General features: G+C 36.3%; 1 protein-coding gene across 3 annotated transcripts in view; it reads left to right on the plus strand.

Annotated features, from left to right (window-relative positions):
- METTL15 (methyltransferase like 15) overlaps positions 1-3,834 on the plus strand; it is a 180,912-nt gene extending 177,078 nt beyond the window's left edge. For all 3 annotated transcript variants that reach the window (XM_051966581.1, XM_051966579.1, XM_051966580.1), the window contains exon 6: positions 2,320-3,834. In XM_051966581.1, coding sequence (XP_051822541.1) covers positions 2,320-2,765 — 446 coding nt within the window. In that variant the 3' untranslated portion in view covers positions 2,766-3,834. The remainder of the gene's footprint in view (positions 1-2,319) is intronic.
- The last annotated feature ends 23,213 nt before the right edge of the window (positions 3,835-27,047 follow it).

A 27,047-nucleotide genomic window follows, 5' to 3' on the forward strand; every position in this document is an offset into this window, starting at 1 on the left:
AGTAAAAATAAGGGATACCAACAGACCATCTAGCTGTGACACTGATATCCACAGAAAACTTAAAGACAAGCAAAGGAACACCTCTGGTCCTTTGGGTAGTTGCTTTGTTGAGAATTTTTGATAGAACCTAGACAATTTCTGTAGGCTGAAAATATATAGATAAGTTTGTAACTTGCACCAATGGAGAGAGTATTCAAAACGAATCATCATTATTATCATCCTCATTATTATTATATGAAAGTTCTTATCTTTTCTGTGGAGTTCAGATAGAACCAGTCGCTGTCATACTATCTTTTATATTAAGTGTTTCACTGCTTCAGAAATATATACAGGAACATATATACCTGCTTTTTTATAACATCGCGATATAAACATAATTGTTTAGTGTAGGCTCCTAAAAGCAGCATCAGGACAGCTACAGTAGCACGGAGGACAAGTGAGAGGATTTGTGCCTCATCCCATGCCAAGATTTGCCAAGAGAGTTTGGATTTCTTATCCTAGGTCTCCGTCTTTTGGTATAACTGACCTGCAAGCTGGATTTGTGCTATCAGACTCAGAAAGGACTTTTTGGAATTCCAGTCTAATTATGTTCATCTCTTTTTCAAAATCATTTTAAATATCGGATTCTGCTTCTACCATTGATTTTGATTTTGGGTATATGTGTAGTCTGCATTCCGTGAACATTCTCAGTGACTGCAAAGCCTTGGGTTCTTGATGGGCAGATCAGTCAGTCGTCTCCCCATATCGCACTTGTCCAGTGTTTTGGGGCTCCTGCCAGGTCTTCATGGAGAACTGTACTGGTCTCAGGAAACGGAGTCCCCATCTATGGCATCCTGGCTGGCATTCTCTGATTTGCTGCCATGCCCTGCCCTCTTCCTTCCCTGACATAGATGGATGGGTTGGGATTGGAGGGCAGCAGCAACGGCAATATCACATTTTCACTATGGCCTCCATCCAAGAAAAACATGGGGAATAGGACATCTTTTCTGTTTGCTCCACTGTACTGGGATCCAGTGAATAACTGGGACTCCCAAGAGGGGGCTTTTTTTGAGGTCAGAGTCATTTGCAGGTGCTCTTAATAATGGCAGGTCACTGATTAATCAAGGCTGGACGGAATTTACTGTATGTAGTCAATTGTAAAAAAGAGTAAGTGAGATTGCTAACAAATTTAAGGGCATAATTGCTCTGTGGCCACCCTCAATTGTTTTCAGTCACGTTGGACATAAAATTGGCAAGTATTGGTGGATTTGAAAGGAGCTCTGGATTCGGAATCAGAGGACTTCCCTTTCCATAATTTTCTCCACACTTCTGGTGTTCCCTCTTCTCTCTCTTCCAGTTACTTTTAGTATCTCCTTCTCTCTAGCGGTTCAAGTAACTTTGTCAGCATCATTATTATTTTCATTACTACCACCATCCCCATCACCGCTGCTGCCAGCAGTTGCTGTTTCATTACACTCCTGTCTGACTCTTTGTGAAGCCATTTGGGGTTTTCTTGGCAAGGACACTGGAGCGTTTGCCAATTTTTTCTCCAGTTCATTTTACAGATGGGAAACTGAGGCAGACAGGGCTAAGTGACTTTCCCAAGTTGATGACAGCTAGTCAGTGTCTGATGTCCTATTAAACGAGGGTTTTTCTGACTTCAGGCTCAGCCCTCTAAGCCACTGCATCATCTAGCTCCAAATTAGTCCTAATAGGGATAATAGCTAACTATTGGTTTTGGTGGGAAACTCGGTGGCTCTATACTGGGCAGGGCAATAGGCCCAGAGTCAGGAGGACCCAGACGAAACAGCTTTCAGGTGTTAACTTTTTATACCCATCTTCAGTCCCACTAAAGTAAATGAGTGAGAGAAACCTTTCCTAAAAGGCATGGAGGACCTCTGTTCCAGTAGCTAAGCAAGGGACAACAAAAGGTAACGCTCTCTTCTGCAGACTCTCAGAATGCTGATTCCCACAGATGGGGAAGAGAGTTTCATTCTTCCACTGAACTGCTTAACTTAGGGGAGGGGAGCGGCAGGGAGAAGAGACTGGAGGAAGTGCCTTAGTTGTCAGCATTTTAAATAAGCACAAACAGATTAAGTGAGTCCCATGGAATTGTGGGATAGTCACAAAAAGAGCTCCCAGGAAGGCCTGGTAGAAGTTTCCACCTCCTGTTTTCCCTTAATGATGGGTGCCGAGTTGGGGAAAGACTTTATAAGGGAGCCCTGGCGGTGGGAGTGGGATCCAGTCTTCCTGATGGGCCCAAGGACACCAGAGAGCTGCCGAGTTCATTTTAATTCAATCTTTCTTCTCTTCTCCCCAATCCCCCCAATGTGTCCCCAGGTGCCTTTCCTTCTGGGGCTTTATATGGAAGGAAAGACTTACTCCAGAGGTCCACCCACATCGCTACCAAGACTTTCCAGGCCCTCCGAATATTTGTGAACAACGAGCTGAACGAGCTCTACGTGGGGCTGAAGGCAGCCCAGAAGTTTCTGAGACCCGGGGGCCGCCTCGTCGCCCTTTCCTTCCACTCGCTGGAAGACCGCGTGGTCAAACGCTTCTTGCACGGAGTGGACGTCGCGGAAAAGCCTGCTCCGAGGAGGAGACACAAAGGGCCCCCGGCCTCCGCGCTGTGGCCGAATCCTGAGGCCGGCGAAGAACTCTACGGGGGCTCATCTCCCAAGGAATGGGAAATGATCCACAAGAAAGTGGTGACGCCCGAAGACTCGGAGCTGCTGGCCAACCCCCGGGGGCGCTCGGCCAAGCTGCGGGCCGCGGTCCGGCTGTAGCGCCCGAGGCGGGAGGGGAGGGAGAGGGCCCCCAGGAAGCATCAGCCGGGGACAGGAACCCGGGATCTGGGGCCTCTAGTAGCACGTTTGTGGAAAGTAAGACTCAAGGAACGTAAGCATGGCAAGGAGAATTTGGCCCAAGAGTCTATGTTCCAAGGCTGGGAAACGATTATATTTTAGTGGGAAAACATCATGTGAGGGTTGTTTTTATAAGTTAATCCCCTAATCAAGAGAATGTTAATAAATTGTTAGTATTTATTCTATTTTAAATTGTATTCACTATTTACTATATTTATCTAAATGTGTTGACTTAAACTGTCAGTAGAGTAGAAATCTTTATGTTCTAAATTCTCAATTTAGAAATTCAAATTCTGCAACAGTCTTTTTATGGCTCAATGAATTGGGCCTAACTATAAAAGAAAACTTAATTTCTCTAATTGGGAATAAAGAATTATTACTCTAGCTTTCTCAAATTCAAGCATTAGGCTACATAACAGTCTTCAACTGTCTCTCACTAAGAAATCAACTTATTCTGATGAATTTCATTGTTGAAATTGAAATGATTAATATCTGAAAGGGTTTAATTTAGTTTATATAATGTAAAACTAAAATAACTATTATATCAGTCAACAAGCATCTATTATGTGCCAGTATCATTTCTCTTATACCTGTTTCACAAATGGGGAAAATAAAAATTTGACTAAATCAGTATTCAATATGTATTTTAACAGAGAAAAACATTGTTATAGTATAATAGTGTTTGTTTTTTAAATGTTTCATTTCATAGGTTATATTGGATGGCTTATTGACAGAGTTAGCTACTAGTTAAAGTCAGGAAGAAAGACCAAATTTAAAGTCTTTTATCAGGTATTTACTAACTTTATAACTTATCATTTCATTGCCTCAGTTTCCTTATCTGTGAAATGAGTATAAAATAGTACCTACTTCACAGAGTAGTTGTTAGGATCAAATGAGTAATATACCCAAAATGTTTTTCAATTGTAAACAGCTACATAAATATTACTGTTATAGATCCAAAAAAAATAAAGCTTTAAAATTTTTTTTTAAAGTCTGATTTACAACATGTTATATTCACTTCTTTTTTTTGTTTTTTAATCTCTTCCAGTTTTTCCCTTTTTCTTTGATTTTTTTTCTCTCCCAACATGATTCAAAAAGCAATATGTGTTAAAAAGTTAAATTAAAAAATAAAAAATACAAGGTTGCTTTATAAAATATACAAATACAAGTTATTACTTTCAAAGAAGTATAGTAACTGAAAGTAGACTACTAAAGTGTTGTAAAATAGAACTTCCTTGAATATCTGCTTTACTGAATATTCAAAACTGGTTTATCTTTGTAAACATAATCTTGAGTGATTTTATTTATTTAATTTTTGCTGAGGTGATTAGGGTTAAGTGGGTCACACAGCTAGGTAGTGTTAATTATCTGACACCAAATTTGAACTCAGGTCTTACTGACTTCTGGGCTGATGCTCTTTCTACTGTGCCACCTAGCTGTCCCTTAAGAATGATTTTAAAGGGCTTTCAAAAAATTTTGAATAGAACTGATCTCACTGGCTTATCAGGTCTAATTCATATTGTAACATGACCTCCTCCAATATAAACAAAGCAAGTTACCTAACCCTAGTGAATAGAGAGGAGGAGGCAATTTACCCCTTCCTGAGGCAGTAGTATATTCCCTATTGAGAGAGCTCCTATAAACGATATTAAATTGCTTGCCTCCTTCTTAAAGGGGGGTGGTGAGGGAGGTAAAGAATTTAAAACTCAAAACCTTAAAAACAAATGTTAAAAAAAAAATTTACATATAATTGGGAGAAAATAAAATACTAAATAAATTTTAAAATGAAGGAAAAATCTCCCCTTCCATTAAATTCAATTTGCAATTTCTGCCCGATGATGCCAGTTCTGCCTTCTGAGGACAAGCAGAACTAATTGTTTTTCTATGACTGCCCTCCAGATACATGAAGATTGTTATCATGTCCTATCCAACACCTTGAGGCTTCTCTCCTCCAGAATTTCTTCAGCTGATCTTCATATGACATGAGCTCTTTGAAAACAGTTTCTTTTTAAATTATGTTCCCTGAAATTTTGGTTGGATCATTAATTTGCCAAGTAGATTCCATCTTCACAGTAAACTTCAATTTCTGTAAATAAACAGAGGATAATACCAAACTAAGGAAAGTCCCAAAGAAGGCATTTTTTTTTTTTTTCCGGTGATATGGAAATGTGACAAGAAGGGAATACACTTAGAATAAGCAAGCAGTGCTCCAACCAAGGATGAGGCACAAGAAGGTCCCACCAGGTGATTTTAAAATCTCATTGTAATATTCTTTAGTCAGTGGCGTGAGACATAAAATAGCACGTGAGCAGCTGATAATCCAAAGGAATACTTGAAACCCGGATGATGAGAAGTCCCTTGAACATCAGTTTCATATTGCTTACAGTGTGTTCGCACAGAATCAGAGAAATCTGAAGTCGGAAGGCACCACAATGGGCATGTAGTACAACCCATACCTGGAGAAAAATGCCCTCCATAGTGTTCTCAACACAGGCTCCTCCAACCTTTGCAAAGACACCTCCACTGGGGAGAAAGAGGGAGCTTCCCAGCTCCCCATTCCACTTTGGAGCATCCCTGGTTCTTAGGAAATTTTTCCTTAAATCAACAGAAATTTATTCATTGCTTGATGGCACAGACCCATCAGTACTTGTTTTAGGGACAAAATTATTAATAGCAATTATTATCCTTGTTACTACTCCTAAGGCAGCTAGCCTGAAGTCAGAAAGAAACAGAGTTCTGATGTGTCCTCAAATACTTACTAGCTGTGTGACTCTGGGCTAGTCATTTAATTACGACCTATGATTCTATATTATAGATTAAAAATTTTCCTTATCTGTAAAACAGAGATAATATCCTTTGTCAAGGTGTTTGTGAAGATAAAATGACATATTTGCAAAGTTTTTTGCAACCTTAAAGAGCTATATATTTGTAGCTATTACTATTATTAGTATTGCTGTGACTACTACTAATATTTCATCTTTAAATAGCATTTTAAGGTTTGTAAAGCACTCATACTTTATCTCTTTTGATGTGAATCATATGAAAGGTACTCTTATCCCTGTTGTCCAAATGAAAGTGAGACACAGAAAGGCAAATGTTTAAGGCAGAATTAAAACTCCAGAGCTAATATCCTGTCCATTATTTAATGTGACAGAAAGCAGGGGGTACTTCTGTAGAAAAGCCTCAATATGTTTCATCTTCTGTGATATGTAACTTTGCCTCAGTTCATAAATATATTTTCTTGTGATGTGACACTAGAATCTCTTAAATTGAATAAATAGAAATGTGTGCAGTTGAATCAGAACCAATAGAAGCAAAACTTTGGATAAATGAATCTTTAAATGTTTAAATTTAAATCTCTAAAATTTAAAATTTTTGCATATTTTATTGCATGTGGAATGCTCAACAACTAACAGATTTTAAGTGCATATTATATTCTAAGTCCTAGTGGAGATACAGAAATAAGTAAGACACTTATCCTTCAAGTTTTCTTATTAATATAATCCTTACATCTGAAGTTCATTTAGAATGAGCTCTAAGGTCCCTGCTAACTCAGGAACCTAATATTCATGATTGTTCTTAATTATCTGAGCAACTTTTATAGAGAATATTTTGATTTGCTGATCCTTTTTACACTTGCCTATGGAAAATGAATATGAAGAAGGAAGTGGTTTTTAATCTTAAAATAGAATATGCTTTTTGAACAAATATTTTTTCTTTCTTTTTCTTAAATAATTACAACTTTTTATTAACAGAGCCCATGCCTGGGTAATTTTTTACATTATCCCTTGCACTCACTTCTGTTCCAACTTTTCCCCTCCCTCCCTCCCCCAGATGGCAAGCAGTCCTATACATGTTAAATATGTTACAGTATATCCTAGATAAAATATATGTTTGCAGAACCAAACAGTTCTCTTGTTGCACAGGAAGAATTAGATTCAGAAGGTAAAAATTGCCCAAGAAGAAAAACAAAAATGCAAATAGTTTACATTCATTTCCCAGTGTTCTTTCTTTGGGTCCCTTGTTGATCAATTGAAACTGAGTTAGATCTTCTCTTTATCAAAAAAATCCACTTCCATCAGAATACATCCTCATATAGTATCGTTGTTGAAGTATATAATGATCTCTTGGTTCTGCTCATTTCACTCAACATCAGTTCATGTAAGTCTCTCCAGGACTCTCTATATTCCTCCTGCTGGTCATTTCTTACAGAACAATAATATTCCATAACATTCATGTACCACAATTTACCCAGCCATTCTCCAATTGATGGGCATCCACTCAGTTTTCAGTTTCTAGCCACTACAAACAGAGCTGCCACAAAAATTTTGGCACATATAGGTCCCTTTCCCTTCTTTAGTATTTCTTTGGGGTATAAGCCCAGTAGTAGCACTGCTAGATCAAAGGGTATGCACAGTTTGATAACTTTTGGGGCATAATTCCAGATTGCTCTCCAGAATGGTTGGATTCATTCACAACTCCACCAACAATGCATCAGTGTCCCAGTTTTCCCACATCCTCTCCAATATTAGTCATTATTTTTTCTTGTCATTGAAGAAATATTTTTAAATAGTGTGAGAAAAAAACTTTTTTGAAGAAAATTGACGGGGGTGAAGGGGGGGGGGATCCATTTGGGCATGATAGCAATTGTCTTTAATAAGCCTACTGTTTGTCCCAGTTCATTGTAAGCCTTTGGAGTAAACAATATAATGTTAAATGAAGCAATTTTTAAAAATTCTAAAATCAGTATATTACTGGGACCAAGTCCTGATTTGTAAATTTGTATTTATTATCCTGTGTTAAGAGTGAACCTAATATATGACCAAATTGTTCTGTTCCCATTAATACTTTGGAAGTTATCCAGCTCTCGGCTTGTGAAGAAATGATGAGCTATCATTTCTACAATGTTAATATTTCTGGGTGATACTCTAAATTATAGCTATCATAATAGAAAATTTGCTTCATGGCCATTGGTCAATGGACAGAAGAGTGTGTTTTTAACTTGAAGTTTATATTAATATTTTGAATTTATTTTTTTAAAAACAGAAGTTACTAAATGAATTTATTACACATGCATACAGTGCTTTAAGCCAGATCTCCTTATTTTGTAGTTCTTTTATATAGGCATTTATATTCACTTACAGTTTTACATTATAATTTATTTGATGTTTAATTAGATCTGAAATTAATAAATTCAGTCATAAATTATTTACATCTATATCTCAAAGAAAATTAGAGATACAGCACCCTCTGCCTTTCTTGGGAATACTTTATCCAAGGTTTGGGAAATTCATCTTCAAATCATATTTTATGTAGGGTACCATTCAAGTGCAGGTTGTTTGACTAGTAAACAAAAGACAATGGTGAAATCTTGATGGCACATTATTTGTCTTATTTTTATTCTATCAGAAACTGTTCCCTGAAAATTACAGTTTTTCATATAAAAAACTCCCCAAATCAAATTATTCTAGTACAACTGAAACAAAATTTAAATCACAGAACAGCCAGTATCTTAAGCCTCATGAAATATTATTTTTAAGTGGACTAGGTTCTGGTTAAAATGCTGTGATCCATCTTTAAATTGTTCCACTGTCCCATAGAGTCTTTAAACATTCTTCTTGATATCCCCAGATGATAGTTTAGGGTAGCTAGGTTGTGTGATAGAGTGTTTGTCCTGGAGACAGGAAGACTTGTCTTTTATGAGTTCAAAGCTGGCGTCAGACACTTAATAACTGCGTCACTTCACCAACTATTTGCCTCAGTTTCTTCATCTGGAAAAAAACTCAAATGGGGTCAGTGGAGACAACTGAAATGACTGGAGAACAGAAGGTGATTTAATGATCTTGGACAAAGCATACCCTCACCTTTAGTGTCTCCAGCTACAAAAAGAGAAGTTTAAATGTGATCTTGAAGGTTTTTTAATATCTAAAATTTGGATTGAAGCATATCTAAGAATAATCTAGTTAGTAAATGTTAAACTGAAAAGGTAATTCTGTGAGGTATGTTATAAATAAAACTAATGCTAGAAATCCTGTTCTGAGATAGATTTTGCTCAGTGCTACAATGTCATATGTTGATGTCAAGCAAGACATAGTTGGGGGAGAAAACCAGTGTCCTATTCTAAAGACCCTTGATTATATAATAAATGAAACTTTATTTTATTTTTTGTTTTTTATGTATATATTTTATTGTTTAAAAATTTCATCTATTTCTAACTACTAGCAACTAATGTTGGTAACACGGGAGATCAACAAAAGGGCTAAGAAAAGGAGTTTTTTAAAAAGTAATTTAGTCATAATGAAATTTAAAGATCTTTTTTAAGAAGAATTAGACAAGGTTTGATAGGAATAGCTCCTAAGATCAATCTTCTAGATGATTTCAAAGTTCTCCATAAACGCCAAGATTGACTCAACCTCTTTCTTGAAGGATTTAATGATTCATCTAGATCCTTAGATCATAATAGACTATAATATTCTTAAAAGCAGGGGACTTTTAAAAATCTTTTTACACTCAGTACGGTGACTTACACATGGTAAATATTCGAATTGAACTGAACTGAAAGTGCAGAATCAAATTGAACTGGAATGAAGATGGTAGATGATAATAGTTAACATTTATATAGGACTTATGATGTATCTAGCTATTGTAAAGTGCTTAGAATACTACCTTTATTTTATAGAGATTAAGATATTTGGGTTCTGATTCCATTTTTGACACTTACTGAATGACTTTTGGCAAGACACCTCAACTTCCTTGGGCTCTGTCTATGAAAGAAAAAAGGGCTGTGGTAGATGATCTGTGGGCAGCTAAATGCACTGTGGTGCAGAGAGTGCCAGCCCTGGCATCAATAAGACCTGAGTTCAAAACCTATCTCGTAATAGCTGTGTGACCCTGGGCCAGTCAATTAATGCTGTTTGCCTCAGTTTCCTCATGTGTAAAAATGAGCTGAAGAAGGAAATGGTTAATAATTCTTCGTGTTTCTGCCATGAAAACCCCAAATGGGGTCATGAAGAGTTGTGTATGACTATAAACAACTAAACAACAAAAAGATGATCTCTGAGAGCAGTTTCCCAATCTTCATTTGTAAAATGAGATCAGTATGATCACTTCCAGCTTTAACATCTTAGGATTTTGTAGGTCACTGCATACTTCATTCTTTAACTCTCCTATCACAATTTTCATTTGTTTATTGAATTATTTGAAAAACATTTTCTGGAATCTTAGCTCTGAGACCATGAGGTGGCTCATGCTGCATAAACAATGGTATCCTATTTTTTCATTCTAATTCTTAAGCAATTAAATATGCTTCCAGAAACCACTTGGGTCAGTATGACACATTATTTCACAGATAAGTAAATATCATCAGTGGATTGAATCAGTTTGTCCAACAGTAGAGTATTTTTAATAAGAAAATGAGAAAAATAAAATTAATAGGACAAAGAGACAAAAGGAATCCTAATCACTTCAGCATTACAGAATGATAAGTTAATATCTCCTTGTATTTCCGGCCAGAACCAATATTTGATTTAAAAAGGAGGATAAATAAGTTTTCTTTCTGATTCTACTTGTAGTATTGTTTATGGTACCTCTTTTTTTTTTTTTTTTTTTTTTTTTGATCTCACCTGGTTCTTCAGAATCTGGAAAACAAATAAATGTAACAGAAGCTGCCTTTGATCATGAAGAAAGTGGGTTGGAGGGCAGACCAGATGTTTTTCTCCATTTGTTAATATGTGTGTTATATATGTGTCTATGTATGTATAATATATATGTATATTTGGTCAGGAGAAACAACCCAACCCTGAAATGCTGTGTTGAACATACTTTGCCATTCTACTCTACCATTGTTGCTTTAAAGAAATTCAACATTTGCCTTACAACTACAGAATAAACATCAGCTGCCAGGGAAGGCTATTGAATTTCAAAATCCCTTTGAAATGTCACATTAACCTGTTTAACTTTCGATCAGTCCTTTAAAGCATCAAACATTTTCTGATGACTCCCAGATTTTCCATTTCTTTTCATTTTCCAACTTGAAAGTTTGTTTCTTCTCTAACCCAACCAATTCTGGTGAATGAATCAGCCCTACCTGCTCCCAACAGACATGTCTCAGGGTTGGGTCCATTCTCACATGGCAGATGGAAAGATAAGAATGCATCAAATGTTCCCTCTGGATGATCTGACAACAATTTTTCAAACATAAGAGTGAAAGAAAAACCTATCAGGCCATAATATTGAAAGTGTTTGTAGAGTCAAGGAACTGGGTTCAAATCCTGACTGCCATTTACCACCCATATTAATTTGTGATAAGACATTTAACCTCTCTGGAGCTCAGTTTTCTCATTTGTAAAATGAAAAGCTTGAGCTAGATTAACTTGTAAAGATCCTTCCTATCACTAAATCTATGTGCCCGTGATCCCATTCTGTTAAAAATGACCTACTAGATAGATTGCCAGACTTGAAATCAGGAAGACATGGAAATTCTGCTTCTGCCATTTTCAAATTATATGAGCATAAGAAAATCACCTAACTTTTTTTGAGAGCTTTAATTTCCTCAAATATAAAATGGGCATGGAATACCCATAGGACAAACCTTATAAAGTTGTTTTGAGGCTGAAATGAGATCAAATAGATAAAGAAATGTTCAAGTACTATGTAAATGCTAGTGATGAGTAGTGTCCAAGGGATCATAGATTCGAAGTCATCTAGTCCAAACCCCCTAAGTTTAACGATAAAGAAACTGAATCACTAGAATTTTAGTCACCCAAGTGATGAGTAGCAGAGAAGGAATTCTAACCAAGACCAAGTAAAAATCTACAAGTAAGTCTTACTAACTGGCTTTCTTCCTTTTTGAAAGATAAAAATATTTAAGATCTTATATCTCTATTTAAATGTTAATGAATAGAAGGGCACTTTTATAACCAAAGGACTATGTTGGCATCTTCTTTTACATATGAGTAAGGGACACAAAGCATCTGATAGCTAGTTCATTCTGCTGGGCTGAACTGGTTTCTTTAGTTATCCTTTTTAGATCATTTTAATAGAAATAATCCTTTTGGAGAAATTAAGAAACCTGGGTTCTCATCTTGGGTCTGCAATTAACTAGAAATGTTGTCTTGGGCAAGTTATTTGACTTGTAGAGATCTTAATTTCCTCATCTTTAAAATTAGGGAGTGTGGGAGGAAGGGATCTTTAAGATGCCTTTCAACCTAAACATTGTGATTATATTCTATAGTATGTGGTGCTGAATTCTCACTAGATCAATTTCCTGGGGTACCTAACCAGTAGAGTGTGTGTCCCTATATTCACATGGTCTTGGCACCAGCATGACTTACATTTGATTTTTGTACTTCCTTTTACACTATTTTTAACATTCTTTCCTGCATGTATGTTTGAAATAACAAGCTCAAAACCAGAGATTGACTCTTCTTCAAGAATGTGATATATTTCCCAGAACAACATACTACCCACTATACCACAGGTACTCTTTAGTGTTAACTAGTATGCTTAAAGTACTAGAGAACTATATCATGAATTTATCTTTTCCTCCAAAGAGAAATACATCTATTAATCCCCCAATTGTAGCTCATATTTCCCTGTATCCTGGCCCCTTGCTCCTGAACTGAATGTTCTTACATCCAAATCTGTTATCATAAACTCTTTTAATAAGGTGAAACCCAGGTTAGACTTCAGCATTACTCAGGTTACTTATAACAAATGTTTGTATTAAAAGATGCCAGGATCAAGAATTAATCACTTTTGATCATAATAAACTAGCTTTGAAATACTAGATTCTTTGAATGAGCCGATTAAACCCTTTTTTGTGTACATATTTTATCAAGGAACAATAATGTTTCCTCTGCATTGAACTCTGCCTATGCCCAAAGAGAAACACTCAAGTTCAGGCAGGTATCCCTTATTTCATTGAACCAAACACCACAGTACATTTATTTACATTATCTTATTCCTGGGATATTTTATTTTAAAAAAATAAAAATCTTTTTAAAAATCCAACCTAAAATACCTTTAATTTATTCCTAAATTTTACAACTTTTCTACTGTTCTCACTTAATAAATGTTAATGAGATAAAACACAATAGTTAAGATGCTACAATGTTAATTCTATTACTCACTGAAGGAAGTACAATAAGTCATAGTCTACTGTCAGACCTTTTGATTCAGTTCAGAGAATTTTTCAGACACTAGGCAGAAATGTGTACGTAGGACCCATTCTGCTGCCCCCTCCTTTGGGCAGGCCCACACAAGCCAATCCTCAAGTCTGCCCCCTATTTCTTCTTGGGCATGGAAAAAATCAAAGGAGAGATGCTTGTTATAATGCTTGTTATACCTAGGACAGCAACACGATAGTGCTGTGTGCTGTCACACAGCTCCGCCAGAGAATTGGGGAACAGAATTGGAGCAGGTTGGCGACATGTGGCCTTCTGTAACGGTCTACTGTCCAAGAAAAAGCAATCATTATTTAATCCCGGGACTATTCTGCTTTCCCCTTTGTCCCTCCAGAAGTTGATTGAGGTAGAGACAGAGGCTACTTAACAGAGTAGAAGACAAAGAGGGCTTTGAGGTCCAGCCTTAACATCTACATCCTACATCAAAAAGGAAGGAGTAAGAAATCAGACAAGGGGGAATAGAAGGAAATAAAAACCTGAAATTGTTCAAGATCTCAGGAGGAATACAACTGAGTTAAAGACCTGGAGCATAAAAATATAGATCAGTGGGAAAGATATGACTAACAGGAATATGACCTTCAGAGCAGCTAAAATTGTCCAGATATCTCTGAGTAAATATTGTAAGATAAGAGAAAAAGAATCAACACCTATTGAGACAGAGGACCTTGTGTTTTCTCAAAAGAGCATAGAATCACAGCAAGATATATAGGCAGAAATAATAATTAGCAGAAGCAAAAAGCCAATATTAAAAGAAAATATAACTATGTAAGCAAAAAATACTAATCTTGCAGGCAGAATGCAGAGAAACAAGCATTATAATTAAGTAGAGCAAGACCACTTAAAAAATAAAAAACAAAACTTGACTATTGTAAAACAAGAAATTAAAAAAAAAAAAAAAACTTCCCCAAGCACATAAGAACACAGGAAACAAAATGCCAATTGAAAGAATCCATAGATTGCTTCCAAAAACCACCACCATCATATTGCAAACTCTTAAGACACATAAATTTAATGATTCCAATGATAAACAAATTGTGTAACCAGACCTTCAGATATAAAGGAAAAGAAATTCAAATAACCCAAAATATTCTGTGCTTAACAGAAAACACAATAACAAATGGGATAACACTCTGAAAAAAGCAGAAGAGCTCAAGGTGAGATTCTGAAAATGTGAGCCTAGCCACTAATGAAAAAAAAGATGGACATTCAATAAAAAAGTCATTTGTAATATTCCTAGAAAGAAAATCAGATTAAAGAACAGTCTACAATATATGAAAAGGAAAGTTAAGAGTATAAAGATTCATCTTAGAAAAAAAGAGCAGAAAGTGAACTTTTAATAACTAATGGAAAACAAGTTGAAAGGAAGGAAAAGGAAATTTGTCTATACTTAAGTTTGAGGGGAGAAGATGATGGGGAAGGGAAAAGAGAATTAGCTAATTAGCCAAAAATAAAAGTAATCAATGTGCAAAACTGTGAAGAAGAATAGATAGCACATAGTAGGAGAGGTCCTTGATGGTAAAGGGAAGAAAAATAGTGGTAATGAATTTACCTTAAAGTAGATTAAAATAACTGAAGAGTAAATTACTATGTTTACAGAGAAAGAGAAGTAAAATTCCCATTTGGAAGGAAAGAAAACTATTAGAGACAAATTAAGGAAATAAATCTAACTCTCATAAAAGTAAATGTCAATGGATTCAATGATCCGAAAAAAATGAAAAAAAAAAGTGGATAAAAACAAAACAAAGCCTCATAATCTGTTCCTTAAAAGAAACATACCTAAAAATTGAAGCATATACAGAATAGAAATGGGCTTAGGGAAAATAAAACAAAACTATGTCAGCTAAATCCAAAGTTAAAAGTTGCCATCATACTATTAAACTAAGCAAAAATATTCACAATATCAAAAGACATAAATAAGGAAACTACATTATGTTTAAAGGAACCATAGAAAATTAAAACATCAATATTAAACTTATAAGCTCCATTTTGTCTATCTTGAGAAAAAATAGTAAAATAATAGAAAACTTCAATGTATCTTGCTCAGTTTTAGGAATGTTTAACAGAAAGATAAGCAAAAGAGAAAATAGTCTTCAACAAATTTTTGGGGAAATGAGGCCTTAAATATTCAGTGTCTTCTAAATGAGACTACGAGAACATTTATAAAAATTGACTAAGTCATAAATATTGCCAATTAATGTAAAATATAGCAAAAATGTATATTCTTTATAAATTGTAATACAATCTATAGTAATTACTTTGAAGAGTTCAAACAGTAATCATTTAAGCTTATAAAGTATAGGCACAAAGAAACTTTTTAAACATCATATATATTTAATTTATATATATATTTATTATTATAAACAAATATTTTTATTTATTTTATATATTTATAAATGTAATATATATTATATATATAAATGATGTTAAAAAAGTTTCTTTGTGCATATATATAACCAAAAGTGTCATGTGCCATAAGAATACATAGAAGCTTTTCTGATAAATTAGAAGTAAAGCAAGGAAGTCTACTTTCCTCATCATCATTTGTTGGATTTTGATAGCAATAAGACAAAAATATGAAGCAAAGAGAGAGTGAGAGAGAAAAAGAGAAGAGGAGAAAGAGAGAGTAAACTCCTTATTTACTGATATCATGTCTAAGCTAGAAAATTCTAGGGAATCAGCAAAAATAATTTGAGACAGGAGTTTCAAAAAAATTGCAGACTACAAAATAAAAGCTCTCAAAATCCAATTATTTCTATATAATAAAAATTCAAGAGATAGTAATAAAAAAGGGAAATCGCTTTCCAGATAAATAAAAATACATAAAATATCTAGAGATCAAAATATCAAAGCACACACAATATTTATATAGATTCCATTATAAAGTACTCCTTAAAACAATCAAGAAAACATAAATAGCTAGAGGAATATGGTATATTCATGGCCAATGTAATTAAAATGACAATACTACCAAAGTTTATCATCAAAAGAATGTTATATACAACATGACAAAATAAATTCATTTGGAAAAATCTGCAATATCAAAAAAAATTATGAAAAGAGGTAGAAAACTGGAGAAATATAAGTTCCAGACCTCCAACTAAATTATAAGGCAGCAGTCATCAAAATCATCTGGTATTAGTTAAAAATGGAGAGGTAGATAAATAGAATGAGCTCAGTTAGGGAGAATCCAAAGTAATACAACTCAATAACTCAGGGTTCATTAATTCAGGGAACACAAATGATTTGGGAAATAACTCTTGGTTTAAAAAATACTTCTAAGAAAACCGGCAAGCAATCTGACAGAAATTAGGTTTCAAATATCTTACTTCCACAAGACATTCTAAATGGATACCCAATCTAAATATTAAAGATCATACTATAAAAAAAATTAGAACAGAAGCCCTATCATAGATCTTTCTTAGCTCTAAGTGGGAGATGTACTCTTAACCAAATAAAAAAGGTAGAGACACTTAAAGAAGATAAAATAGATAATTTTCACTATGTAAAATGGAAAAGGTACAACATAAACAAAATTTAAGTACCTAGTATAAGAAGAAAAGTTGGTGAATGGGGGAAAATAATCTTTGTATAAAATTTCTCTCATTGACATTTGGTATTCAAGATTTATTTTTAAAAATAGGATATCTTTATATGTAAATGTATATGCACACCTAAACTTATTCCTCAATAGAAAAACAGGCAAAGCATATGGGCAAACAGTTCTCAAAAGGTGGCTGGGTTGCAAAGGGCATAAAATGCCAGATTTCTTTAAATGCCACAGTGATCCCATTCTATTATATCTTGACTGACAGTTTCCTCCCTCTATCATCCTCACTCTCTCATTTATCTTCAACCTCTTCTTCTCTGGTGACTCTTCTTTACTCCCTATAGACATACTCATGGCTCCTTCCCCACAAAAATTATCATTTGATCTTTTCACCTTTGCTAACATTCTATATCTCTCTTTCCTTTTGTTTCTTGCCTCTGTAGGGAGACTTTCTGCAATCAGTATCTCCACTTCCTATCCTCTCGCTCTTTTCTTAACTCTCTATGATCCACCTTTTGATGTCATCATTCAATCAATACCGTTCTCTCCGAAGTGATCAATGATCTCATTGCCAAATGCAGGGGCCTTTTCTCAATCTTCATTCTTTTCAGTATCTCTTCAGCTTTTGACACTGCTGATCACCCTTGATTCTCTCTTCTCTCTAGGTTTCCAGGACTCTTATTTTTTTTCTCCTCCTATAAGAACCTTCCTTCTCAATCTGCTTTGCTAAATCCTCATCTTACTCAAGCCCACTAACCATAACAGACTCTTCTTTTTTTTCCCTTTATGCTATTTGACTTAGTTATCTCAACAACTTCCATGCTTATTATCACCTTTTTACTGATGATTCTCAAATCCCTAACCTCTCGGCTGACCTCCATTCTCAAATTTTCAACAGTCTTTGAGACATCTCAAACTGAATGTCCAGTAGATAAGTTCAGCATGTCCAAAACTGAACTCATTATCTTTCCTCTAATCTCTCTCTGCTTCCAAACTCTCCTGTTACTGTCAAAGATAACCCTGTCCCCCCAGTCCCTCAGATTTTCAGCCCAGCCGTCCTCCTCGATTTCTGCCTCCTTCTCACCCGTCCAATTTGTTGACAAAAACTGTTGACTTCCCCTTTGCAATGTCTCTCATATATTCCCCTTATGCCTCACTTATATCACCTCACACTCTCAGGTCTCTTTCCATCCCGATTCATACCCCACTCAGCCACCAAAGTCATTTTCCAAAAGTGCCCTTATCACTCCCCTGCTCAATAAACTCCAATGGCTCCCTATCACTTTCAGAATGAAATACAAACCCTTTGTTGGTATTTCAGTCGTGAATACAATCTCCTCATCTTTCCAGTCTCATCTCTTATTTCCCCCAATTTATCCTTTGGTGCAGTACCATTCACCTTCTTGCTATTCCCTTGACACTAGAACAAGTGGGGTTTTTTTGGCTTGTTTTTTCTACTATCCCTGGTCATTAAGACACAATGTATTTTCAGTGATAAAAAAAAAAGGAAAAACAAACAGTTTATCTTCCCATCTAGGCCTCAGCTCTCTTGGCAGGTGTAGCAAACCAATAGTGATAGACAGCATTCTGTAAAGGAAATGAATGGCTGGGTAAACACAATACTTAGAACAAGTACTAAGTGCTTAAGCACCTCTTGGTCTATTCCCTAGACTCCACTCATCACTCGTGGTTCTGACTCAGACATTTAGAATGTAAAGAGTTCACCATGAGGATATTATCTTGCCCTCCAAATATAGTTATTGCTACTACAGAGATATATACCCCTAAAATGTATTTAAACACAATTCAATCCAACAAACTCTTATTGTTAGAAAGAGAAGATAATCATAATGTTATAATGGTAGCTCACCTTTACATAGCAAAGTAAAGTTTGCCAAGAGTGCTGAGCCTGGGATCGAAAAGTCATCTATCTACTTGAATTCAAATCTGTCATCAGACACTTATTAGCAAGTCACTTCACCCTGTTTGCCTCAGTTTCCACATGTGTAAAGTGATTGGAAAAGGAAAAGGCAAACCCCTCCAATATCTTTGCTAAGAAAATCCCAAATAGGGTCAAGAAGAGTCAGATATTACTGAAAAGATGACCAACTGAGTATATATGTATATAACGTGTATACATACATAACATATATGTTATCTCAATTTACAAAACCAACACAAATTCTCTTTCAAGAGTGCTACTATCAACCTGAAATTCAGCAAACACTGAATGTGGTCTGTTATTTCCTTTTCTAGCTCATGTCACAGATGAGAAAATTGAGGCAAACAGGATTAAGTGACTTGCCCAGGGTCTTATAGCTACTAAGTATCTGAAGCCAGATATGAACTCAGGTTTCATTCCTCCAGGCCCATCACTCTATGTACTGCACCAGCTTAGCTGCTCCTCTTGTACAAATAAGTATCGTATGAGAAAAATTGAGGAAAGAATATGGACTGGAGAATCCTAAAAGAGAAGAAGAGGACTGAATGGAGTCTTGAAGGAAGACACGTGGAGATAAGGAAGTAGAATAAACTTGCAGAAAAGCTTATGAAAATGCACGGAAGCAGGTGAAGACATACTGGATGAAGGATTCCGGTGTCCAGTCTGACTGAAGCTCCTAGATGCTAAGGACTATATCATTTATTCTCCATATCCCAACCTCCAGCATAGTGCCTGATACATAATAGGTCTTTAGCAAATGTTTACTGAATTTTAATTTGATCATAGACTTCTTAAAAGGGTACAACAAGGTTTAAAAGTTAAGTGGGATGACGAATATGGAAATATATTTAAAATGATTGCCTACGTATAGTTTCTATCAGATTGTTTGCTATCTCTAGTTTGGGGGAGGTAAGGGAGCAAGGGAGAAAAAATTTGTAATTCAATCTTACAGAAATGAATGTTGAAAACTATCTTTACATGTAATTGGAAAAATAAAATGCTGTTGAAGAACAAAAAGAAAGTTAAATGGAAACCAAAGTACAGAGGGATTTAAATACCAGGATAATGAGATTGTATTTATTCTCTAGGAAATGGGGAGCCCCAACATAGGAACCAAGGGATTAGATAGAAGTAACCATTTTGGACTCAGCAACTCTAGGACTCATTTTCATTGATTCATTTCATTCACTAAGTATTTATTGCAAAGTAAATGACATGGTCTTCACTTTTATTGGAGATAATCATTAAAATCTCATTTACAGGGTTACTATGAGGAATAATTTATTTCATTCTAACCATACAATTATTTGCATCAGAGAATCTAGGGGACCTTTGAGATCATCAATCCCAGACCTCAAGAGTCCTGGATATATTTTCAACAAGGATACTGTAATTACTGCTGATCATGACTCATTCTCAAAGGGCCCACTGTTTATCATGGTCCATCAGTTTGTCTGACAAATTCAGGGCAGAGTTAATGAGCTGCCATCTAAGGGACCCTTATGGGGGCGGGAAGAAAGAGGGAGTTGAATTCTGACTTTACAATTTATGGGTGGGTTTTGATCAATAAAAATGTACAAGTGATTTTTATCTGATTCATCTGTATAAAAGGCCCCCTACCTTCTACTCTTTTAAATTATACTGAAACTGTGCAAATGGGCTGAAACAATTGTCCCACTCAGAATTTTGAAAAAATAGACCAACAATATGGAAAATTGATTGTTCTGGGTTGAAGCTTACTGGCTAAAGGCCTATTTTTTTTCCCTCAAGTACAGTGCACATTCTGTTCTTGTTCCACTTGTTTTTGCTTTCATATTTGCATAGTCGGGAAGTCTACAATAAGGAATAGGCTGCCACATGGAGACAAATGTAAAATCTCCCCCAGTACTGCCTGATACCTGCCTTATTTCTAGATCAATAGTGTCTAGGTTTACTGCTTTGACACCTGGTCCCCAAGTTACATGGGCTCTGACATTAGCTGTGGGACATAAATTCTCTACCAATTGCCTTGACAGAGACCTAATGCTTTTTCTTTCTCCCCTTAATTTCAAAACCCTCCTCGTTTTAGCATTGTATTTCCAAATCTATCTTTGTTCAGTACTCTCCACACTGATTTCCCTGTGATGCTTGTACTTTGGGGGCTTACATCTCACTTCATGTCTGTTCTGAAAATAACATATCCAAGGCCCCACAGCAGACAGGGCACTTAGTGTACAATCCAATTGCCCACGTGAGGTATGTTCTCTTATCATTTTTCACCCAGCTGCCTGCCCCCTTTCTGCTCCTATTTGAGTAGTTTTATTCTAGCAAACACCTTTGTCCAATGTTAATTGCACCATGGTTCTCCCAATTCTGGGCCATATCTTTCATCTGCTCCTATTAACCTCTCAACAGTGCAGGGACCATCTTTTGCTTCTTAGCACAGTTCCTGGTACACAGTAGGTACTTAAGGTTTATAGATTGATCGGTTATCAACAGCCTCCACATCTTAATATTGATTTACTTTATTCTGCCCACCTTAGTTAATTATAAGCAGAACCTGAGCTACATGCATAAGTCATTTGGCTTGCTTTGCTCCCTTATTCCATGTCTCCATGGAAAATATATTGTTCAGGCCTTGGCTGAGCACTTATTTTTAGATTTTTCCAATTAAAGAGAGGCTTTAGCACCACACTCAATAACCCTTTTACAAGATCTAAGAATTCAAGTTCTAAAGAAATCAAAATTCCTTCACCATATCCAACTTTTGACCTTTTTATTTTGTTCTAAGCAGTGATAGAAAAGTGGAATCATCTTTGTCCTTTACTGATCTGTCTTATATTAAATACCACAATTAAGTCCCTCTTTCCTAAATTTACTAGTGCTAATAAGAACATAACACCTGAGAGCATCAAATAATACTTCTCAGGACGAAAGAAAAGGTAAGAACATGTCCTGGATTAAGCCAGGAATAAGGCTGGTGTTTATTAGAAGCTCAATAAATATTTGCTGAATGGATGAATTGAATGAATGAGTTCTAAATAAATACTGATGATATTATAGGATCATAAATCTAAAGCTTGCATCTAGAGATCATCTAGTCCAACTACCTCATCATACAGATAAAAAACTGAGGGCTAGAGAGATTGTCTTGCTCTGGTTCTCAGAGGTACTGATGGCAGAGTCAGGATTTGAATGGAGAGCCAATGATTTCAAGGTCAGCACTTCTAGGTGAACACTTTCTCCTCTGACAATAATTTCATAAATAATGATAATTATTAGCAATTAGAGTTACCCCAAAATAGAATAGACTGTCTCAGGAGAAAAACAGTAAGTAGAAATTCTGGTAATGGAACAACTAGAACAAAATATGTTAAACATAAAAGGTATCCTCAAATCAACTTAGAATGGGTTTAGGGTTGAAGGGGAAAGATGTACTAAGAATATACACAGTATGAGGGACCCAAAGACACTGGCTTCCAGGATATGAATTCACTTTTTTACCCCCTCCCCAGAAAAACCACTGCTGGGTAGACCCTCACAGACTGAGAAAAGATGGCAGGGTAAACATAGCATAGAGGAAGGGGAAAGGACCATTTGGTAGTCTCCCATTTTAAGTAGTTGTTCATGTTAATTCGGTACTAAGGTTAGTTGTTTCTATGTGCTACAGGATTTCAACAGTTATCACCTCCTTCTAAATGTCAAAATACAGGGCAAAATCCAGGTTGCCCTTCCCTAGTTACATTTTATTTGGGAGTTAGTGGGTTCTCCCTGAAGAGACCTTCAAGCAAAAGCTGGATGACCATTTGTTTACTGTCAGGGAGGCTGCCCTTGTGTGCAGATATAAGTTAGTTTGGAGTCTCCAATGTTCTTTCCACCTCTGAAATCATGTGATTTTGTGGTCTACTTAAGATTTGGGTAAAAGTAGAAACCTTTTTAGGGACAGAATATTAATAGTTGTACTGTACCATTATTATTCAGTCTTTTAATAGCATATCAGGGCTGTTTATAGCATTCAGTTCAGCCTGTGTTCTCTTATCTAAAAATTAGATCTCATTTCCAATTTCTGATTTCCATCAATGGTTCCACAATCCTTCCATATGCCCAAATTCAAAACCTCACTCATCTTTGATTCACTGCTCTCTTTTATTCTTTGTATGAAATCAGTAACTAATTCCTTTTAAGTCTTCAAAATATCTCTGGCATCTGTTCCTTCCTCTCTATTCCCAGTGCTCTGATCCTTTTCCAGACCCTCATCATCTCATGCTGGGATGACTGAAATAACTTCTAAATTGTTCTTCTTTCCTCTAGTCTCTCAGTGTTCCAACCCATTGTGCACACTACCATCAGATTAATCCTACTAGAACACTTTCATCCTCACTGCATTGCTATAGCCCCTCATTGACTACAAGGTATCATCTAAATTCTATCTGACATTTAGGGCTTCCCACTCTACCCTCCCACTTTATTTCCCATATTGCCAATATGGGTCCTCTGCTGCAGCCAGACTAGGATCCTCACCATCCCCTAAACATCTTAGTCTCATTTTCTTCCTTTGAAGAAGAAAGCATTGAGTAATATTTTCTACTTCCCATCTTCCCTCCCCCAATTTACATCTCACCCTGCCACTGATGCAATAAGTCTTGCTTTTACTATTAGGCCTTCCTTGACTACTCCAACTCACACATTTATCCTCCTTCTCTGAAATATTATCACTACTACTGCCAGTTTAACTCAGTAGTACAAATATTACTGGTCCTGTAATGATATTTGTAGTAGTTGCTCAATAAAAGCCTGTTGAATAAATGAATGATGTTAATAAGCTTATATTAGTACAGTGCTTTATGTACGGTGCTAACAAATATCAGATTTACAAGGAGCCTTAAAGGTCATAGACTGAACCATCAAAATAATGAAGAAGAACTTCCTGAGGAAGTCCCATTCCTTTTTTAGATAGCTGTAATCAGAAAGTTTTTCCTCATATCAAGACAATATTTTCTGCTCTACAACTTTTACAAAGCAGAACAAGTCCATTCCTTCTCATTTATGAGAGAGGCTTTCAGATATTTGAAGATTAGTTTCTTCATCTGTCAAATGAGCTGGGACGAAATGATAAGCAATTCTAGTACTTTTTCCATGAAAACCTCAAATGGGATCATGAAGAGTCAGACATAACTGAAATCACTAAACATTGTCTAAACTCAATATTGTCTTTTCTGTACTAAATATTCCCATTTTCTCCAGCTAATTTACATATGGCAAGGTCTCTAGGTGGTCACCAGGCAGTCATCGACATAACTTCAGTACGTATTACTTCCAAACATGATAGTTCCTCTATATAACCAGTACAGAGCAGAGTACACTGATAATCCACCCCCCACCCCAACCTGACTACAAGTTACAACCCTAAGAGGGAGATGGAGCAACTTTTATTATTCCCAATTAACTGATAGGTAAACTCATTCTGACGGAAGTAAAGAAACTTGTTCAAGGCTTTGCAACCTGTATCAAAAATAGAAATCTGGTGTTCACCATTATACCACAGTGTGGTGAATGACTGTCTTGTCTTTACAGCTAGATGGCCAGTTCTTAAAGAAGCATATGGTAATGGGCATTGCTTTTGCTAATTATTACATGAATTATTTTATTAAATAATACACAAAATATGGATGCTTTAGAGCTGTCAAGTTTTTATATTAATGCTGGATTTCATCATGTTGCCTTGCCTTACATATCTGAATTTAATTTCAAGTACTGGGCTCCCAATTGCAGTGGGTCTTCTTTTGTTACACTTTCAAAATTCTAGGGAGACTCCCTAGTCTTTAAGGAGCAATGAACATAGGCCATTGGGGAGGAACCCACTTTCTGTTATGACATAGATTTTTAAAAAATTATAATTTAATCCAATATTGGACCATATTATTATTTTATAGGACTGATCCAATTTATTCCTGAAGAAGACTATTCTAAGGTGACAATTCAAACTATATTGCTAGAATCAACCAATCTGTAATGATATTTGCTCAAATCCTGCTCAAAAAGAAGAAATCCCAATTTATACCAGCTATAGAGCCCATTAAACACTCAAATCAGTTTTCCTCAAGAAAAAGAGAAGCTTAATAGAAACTCCCACCTCAAAACTCCTAGATCTAGACCCAGAAGGGACCTGAGAGAATACTGAGTCCAAGCCTTTAATTTCACAGGTGAAGAAATGATGGACAGCCAAGTTTATACCTAGAGAGTCTTCAGAAGTTTAGGGCCCTGATATGATCAATCAGCAGAGAATCAATCTGATGGAAGAAAGAGATTACATGATCAATCAGCTGAAAAGAAATCAGATGGAGAAAGAGATTACAATTGGAAAGAATATAGGTTTTTTAACCTAGCAGAATAGTGTCCAGTGCAAGCATCTCCAATGTAATTGCCAGATGATGTGGAGAGACACAGAAAGTGGTGAATAAGAAGGGAGTGGGTAGTTTAACTGCTTGGGAGAAAAGGTTTGCTTGTATCTCTCCGAGGTTCTGACTCTGGCTGAGTTTGTCACAGCTTTATATGCTCTACATTGAGCATAAACCAATCCTTATATCACTAGGAAACCATTATTTGTTGTAAGAGTAAATCAATCATACTGAACTTAAAGAACTATTAAGCACCATGCTAAACTAGATAACCATTGTCTCATTAATTCCACTGACTTATACCTTGTAAGAATCTTTGTTTCAAGTTCAGAGTTCTGGCCCATTACAAAGAAACTGATTGCAATGGATTCTGATTAAATTATCCAGCATCATTGAGGGAATTAAGCTTATAGGGGTCTCATTTGCACCTGATTTTCCTGATTTCAAATTCAGCACTCTCTTCATTCCTATGCCATGCTGATTCTCTCAAAGTCTCAGGGAAGTAAGGCACATCCTCCAGGTCTTGCAGCTTGTGATGGAACCAGAATTTGAAGCCAGGTGACCTGACTCCTCCATGCCCAGTGCTCTTCCTACTCTGTCATGCCACTTTTTATCAGTAAAAGGACATTCTTAGCTTGGTAACAAATAGAAGTTGTATTAACTAGAACAAAGAGTATTAAAATTTATTTTAATTTTCCAAAGCACATGCAAATACATACATATATATGTATATATATATATATATATGTGCATATATATATATATATATATAGAGAGAGAGAGAGAGAGAGAGAGAGAGAGAGAAAGAGAGAGAGAGAGAGAGAGAGAGAGAGAGAGAGAGAGAGAGAGAGAGAGAGAGTGTGTATTGGGATGAGTGACTTACCCAGGGTCACACAGCTAGCTAGTAAGTGTTAAGTATCTGAGGCTCTATTTGAACTCAGGTCCTCCTAACTTCAGGGCTCTTATCCATTATGCCATTTAGCTATTCCTACAACTATATTTTAAAAGACTTCTATGTAATGAAAGTGGGATCCTTAACAATAATCCTAAATATAATATGTGCCATGACTGATAAATACTTTTCCTCAGCCCAGAACATGAAGCTAAGAAGACTTACTCCTAGTAGAAAGAGGGAAAAAAGGAAGAACACAAAAAGTCTCTGATTTTCTATTCATCCTAGAGATGATAAGCACAATGGGGCCGAGCCAACAGGAGGTTATGTGGAACCCTCAGGGATGTCTGCTTTAGTAATGAGGTTGACACATGGGAGGCTCTGAAGGGAAGTGTGAGAGAGGGGAGGTATTAGACTGACTGCCAAACTGAAGGTCAACAGAGACTGTGCTGATCTTATTGTTGTACGCCTATGAAACTGGATAGTTACCAGCACCATGCCAGGAAACTGAATTGTTTCCATATGAATTGTCTTAAGAAGGTTCTGAAGATCACCTGGCAGGATAAGATCCCAGACACTAGGATCCTTTCTAGAACTAAACGGCCAAGTATTCCAACTATTGCAGAGAGCACAACTCTGCTGGGCTGGCCACATTGTTACAATGCCAAAAATACACTTGCCAAAAAGATTATTTTATGGAGAGGCAAATGGTGGTCAGAAAAACCGAGATAAGGTTTCTCTTAAGAACTTTAGAATCGGTGGTATGATATGGGAGACTGGCACAGGACCACCCAGCACAGAGTGCCTTTATCAGAGAAGGTGCTGGGCCTTATGAGCAAAGAACTGAAAGAGCACATAAGAAACACAGGATCGCAAAGTTAGAGAAGCTCATAAGGACTATTTGTGCCCAACCTGTGGCGGAGCACCCCTCTTTGAGGGGGGAAGACAACAAGAACTCAACAGAGGGAAGAAAGAGAAGAACCAAGTTCACCGGTCAAGATCCAGCCCTGCCGACCCTTCTGAACAAAGAGTGGTCTAAACCTGTGAGATCTCAAGGCCATTAGTCCAACCCACCCATGTTACAGATGAAGAAACTAAGATCCACGAGATGAAGTAATTTGTCCAAGATCACAAAGGGAGTGCGTCAGAGGTAGGATCTGAACCCAGTTCTTCTGACTTTAGACCCTGTGCTCTTTCAAGTGCTCCACCAAGCGTCAGCTTCTAATCATTCTTGGTACTGCTAGCATCCAGATCATGCTTCT

This window comes from Antechinus flavipes, chromosome 6 (genome assembly GCF_016432865.1).
Source record: "Antechinus flavipes isolate AdamAnt ecotype Samford, QLD, Australia chromosome 6, AdamAnt_v2, whole genome shotgun sequence".
NCBI classification, from domain to species: domain Eukaryota; kingdom Metazoa; phylum Chordata; class Mammalia; order Dasyuromorphia; family Dasyuridae; genus Antechinus; species Antechinus flavipes.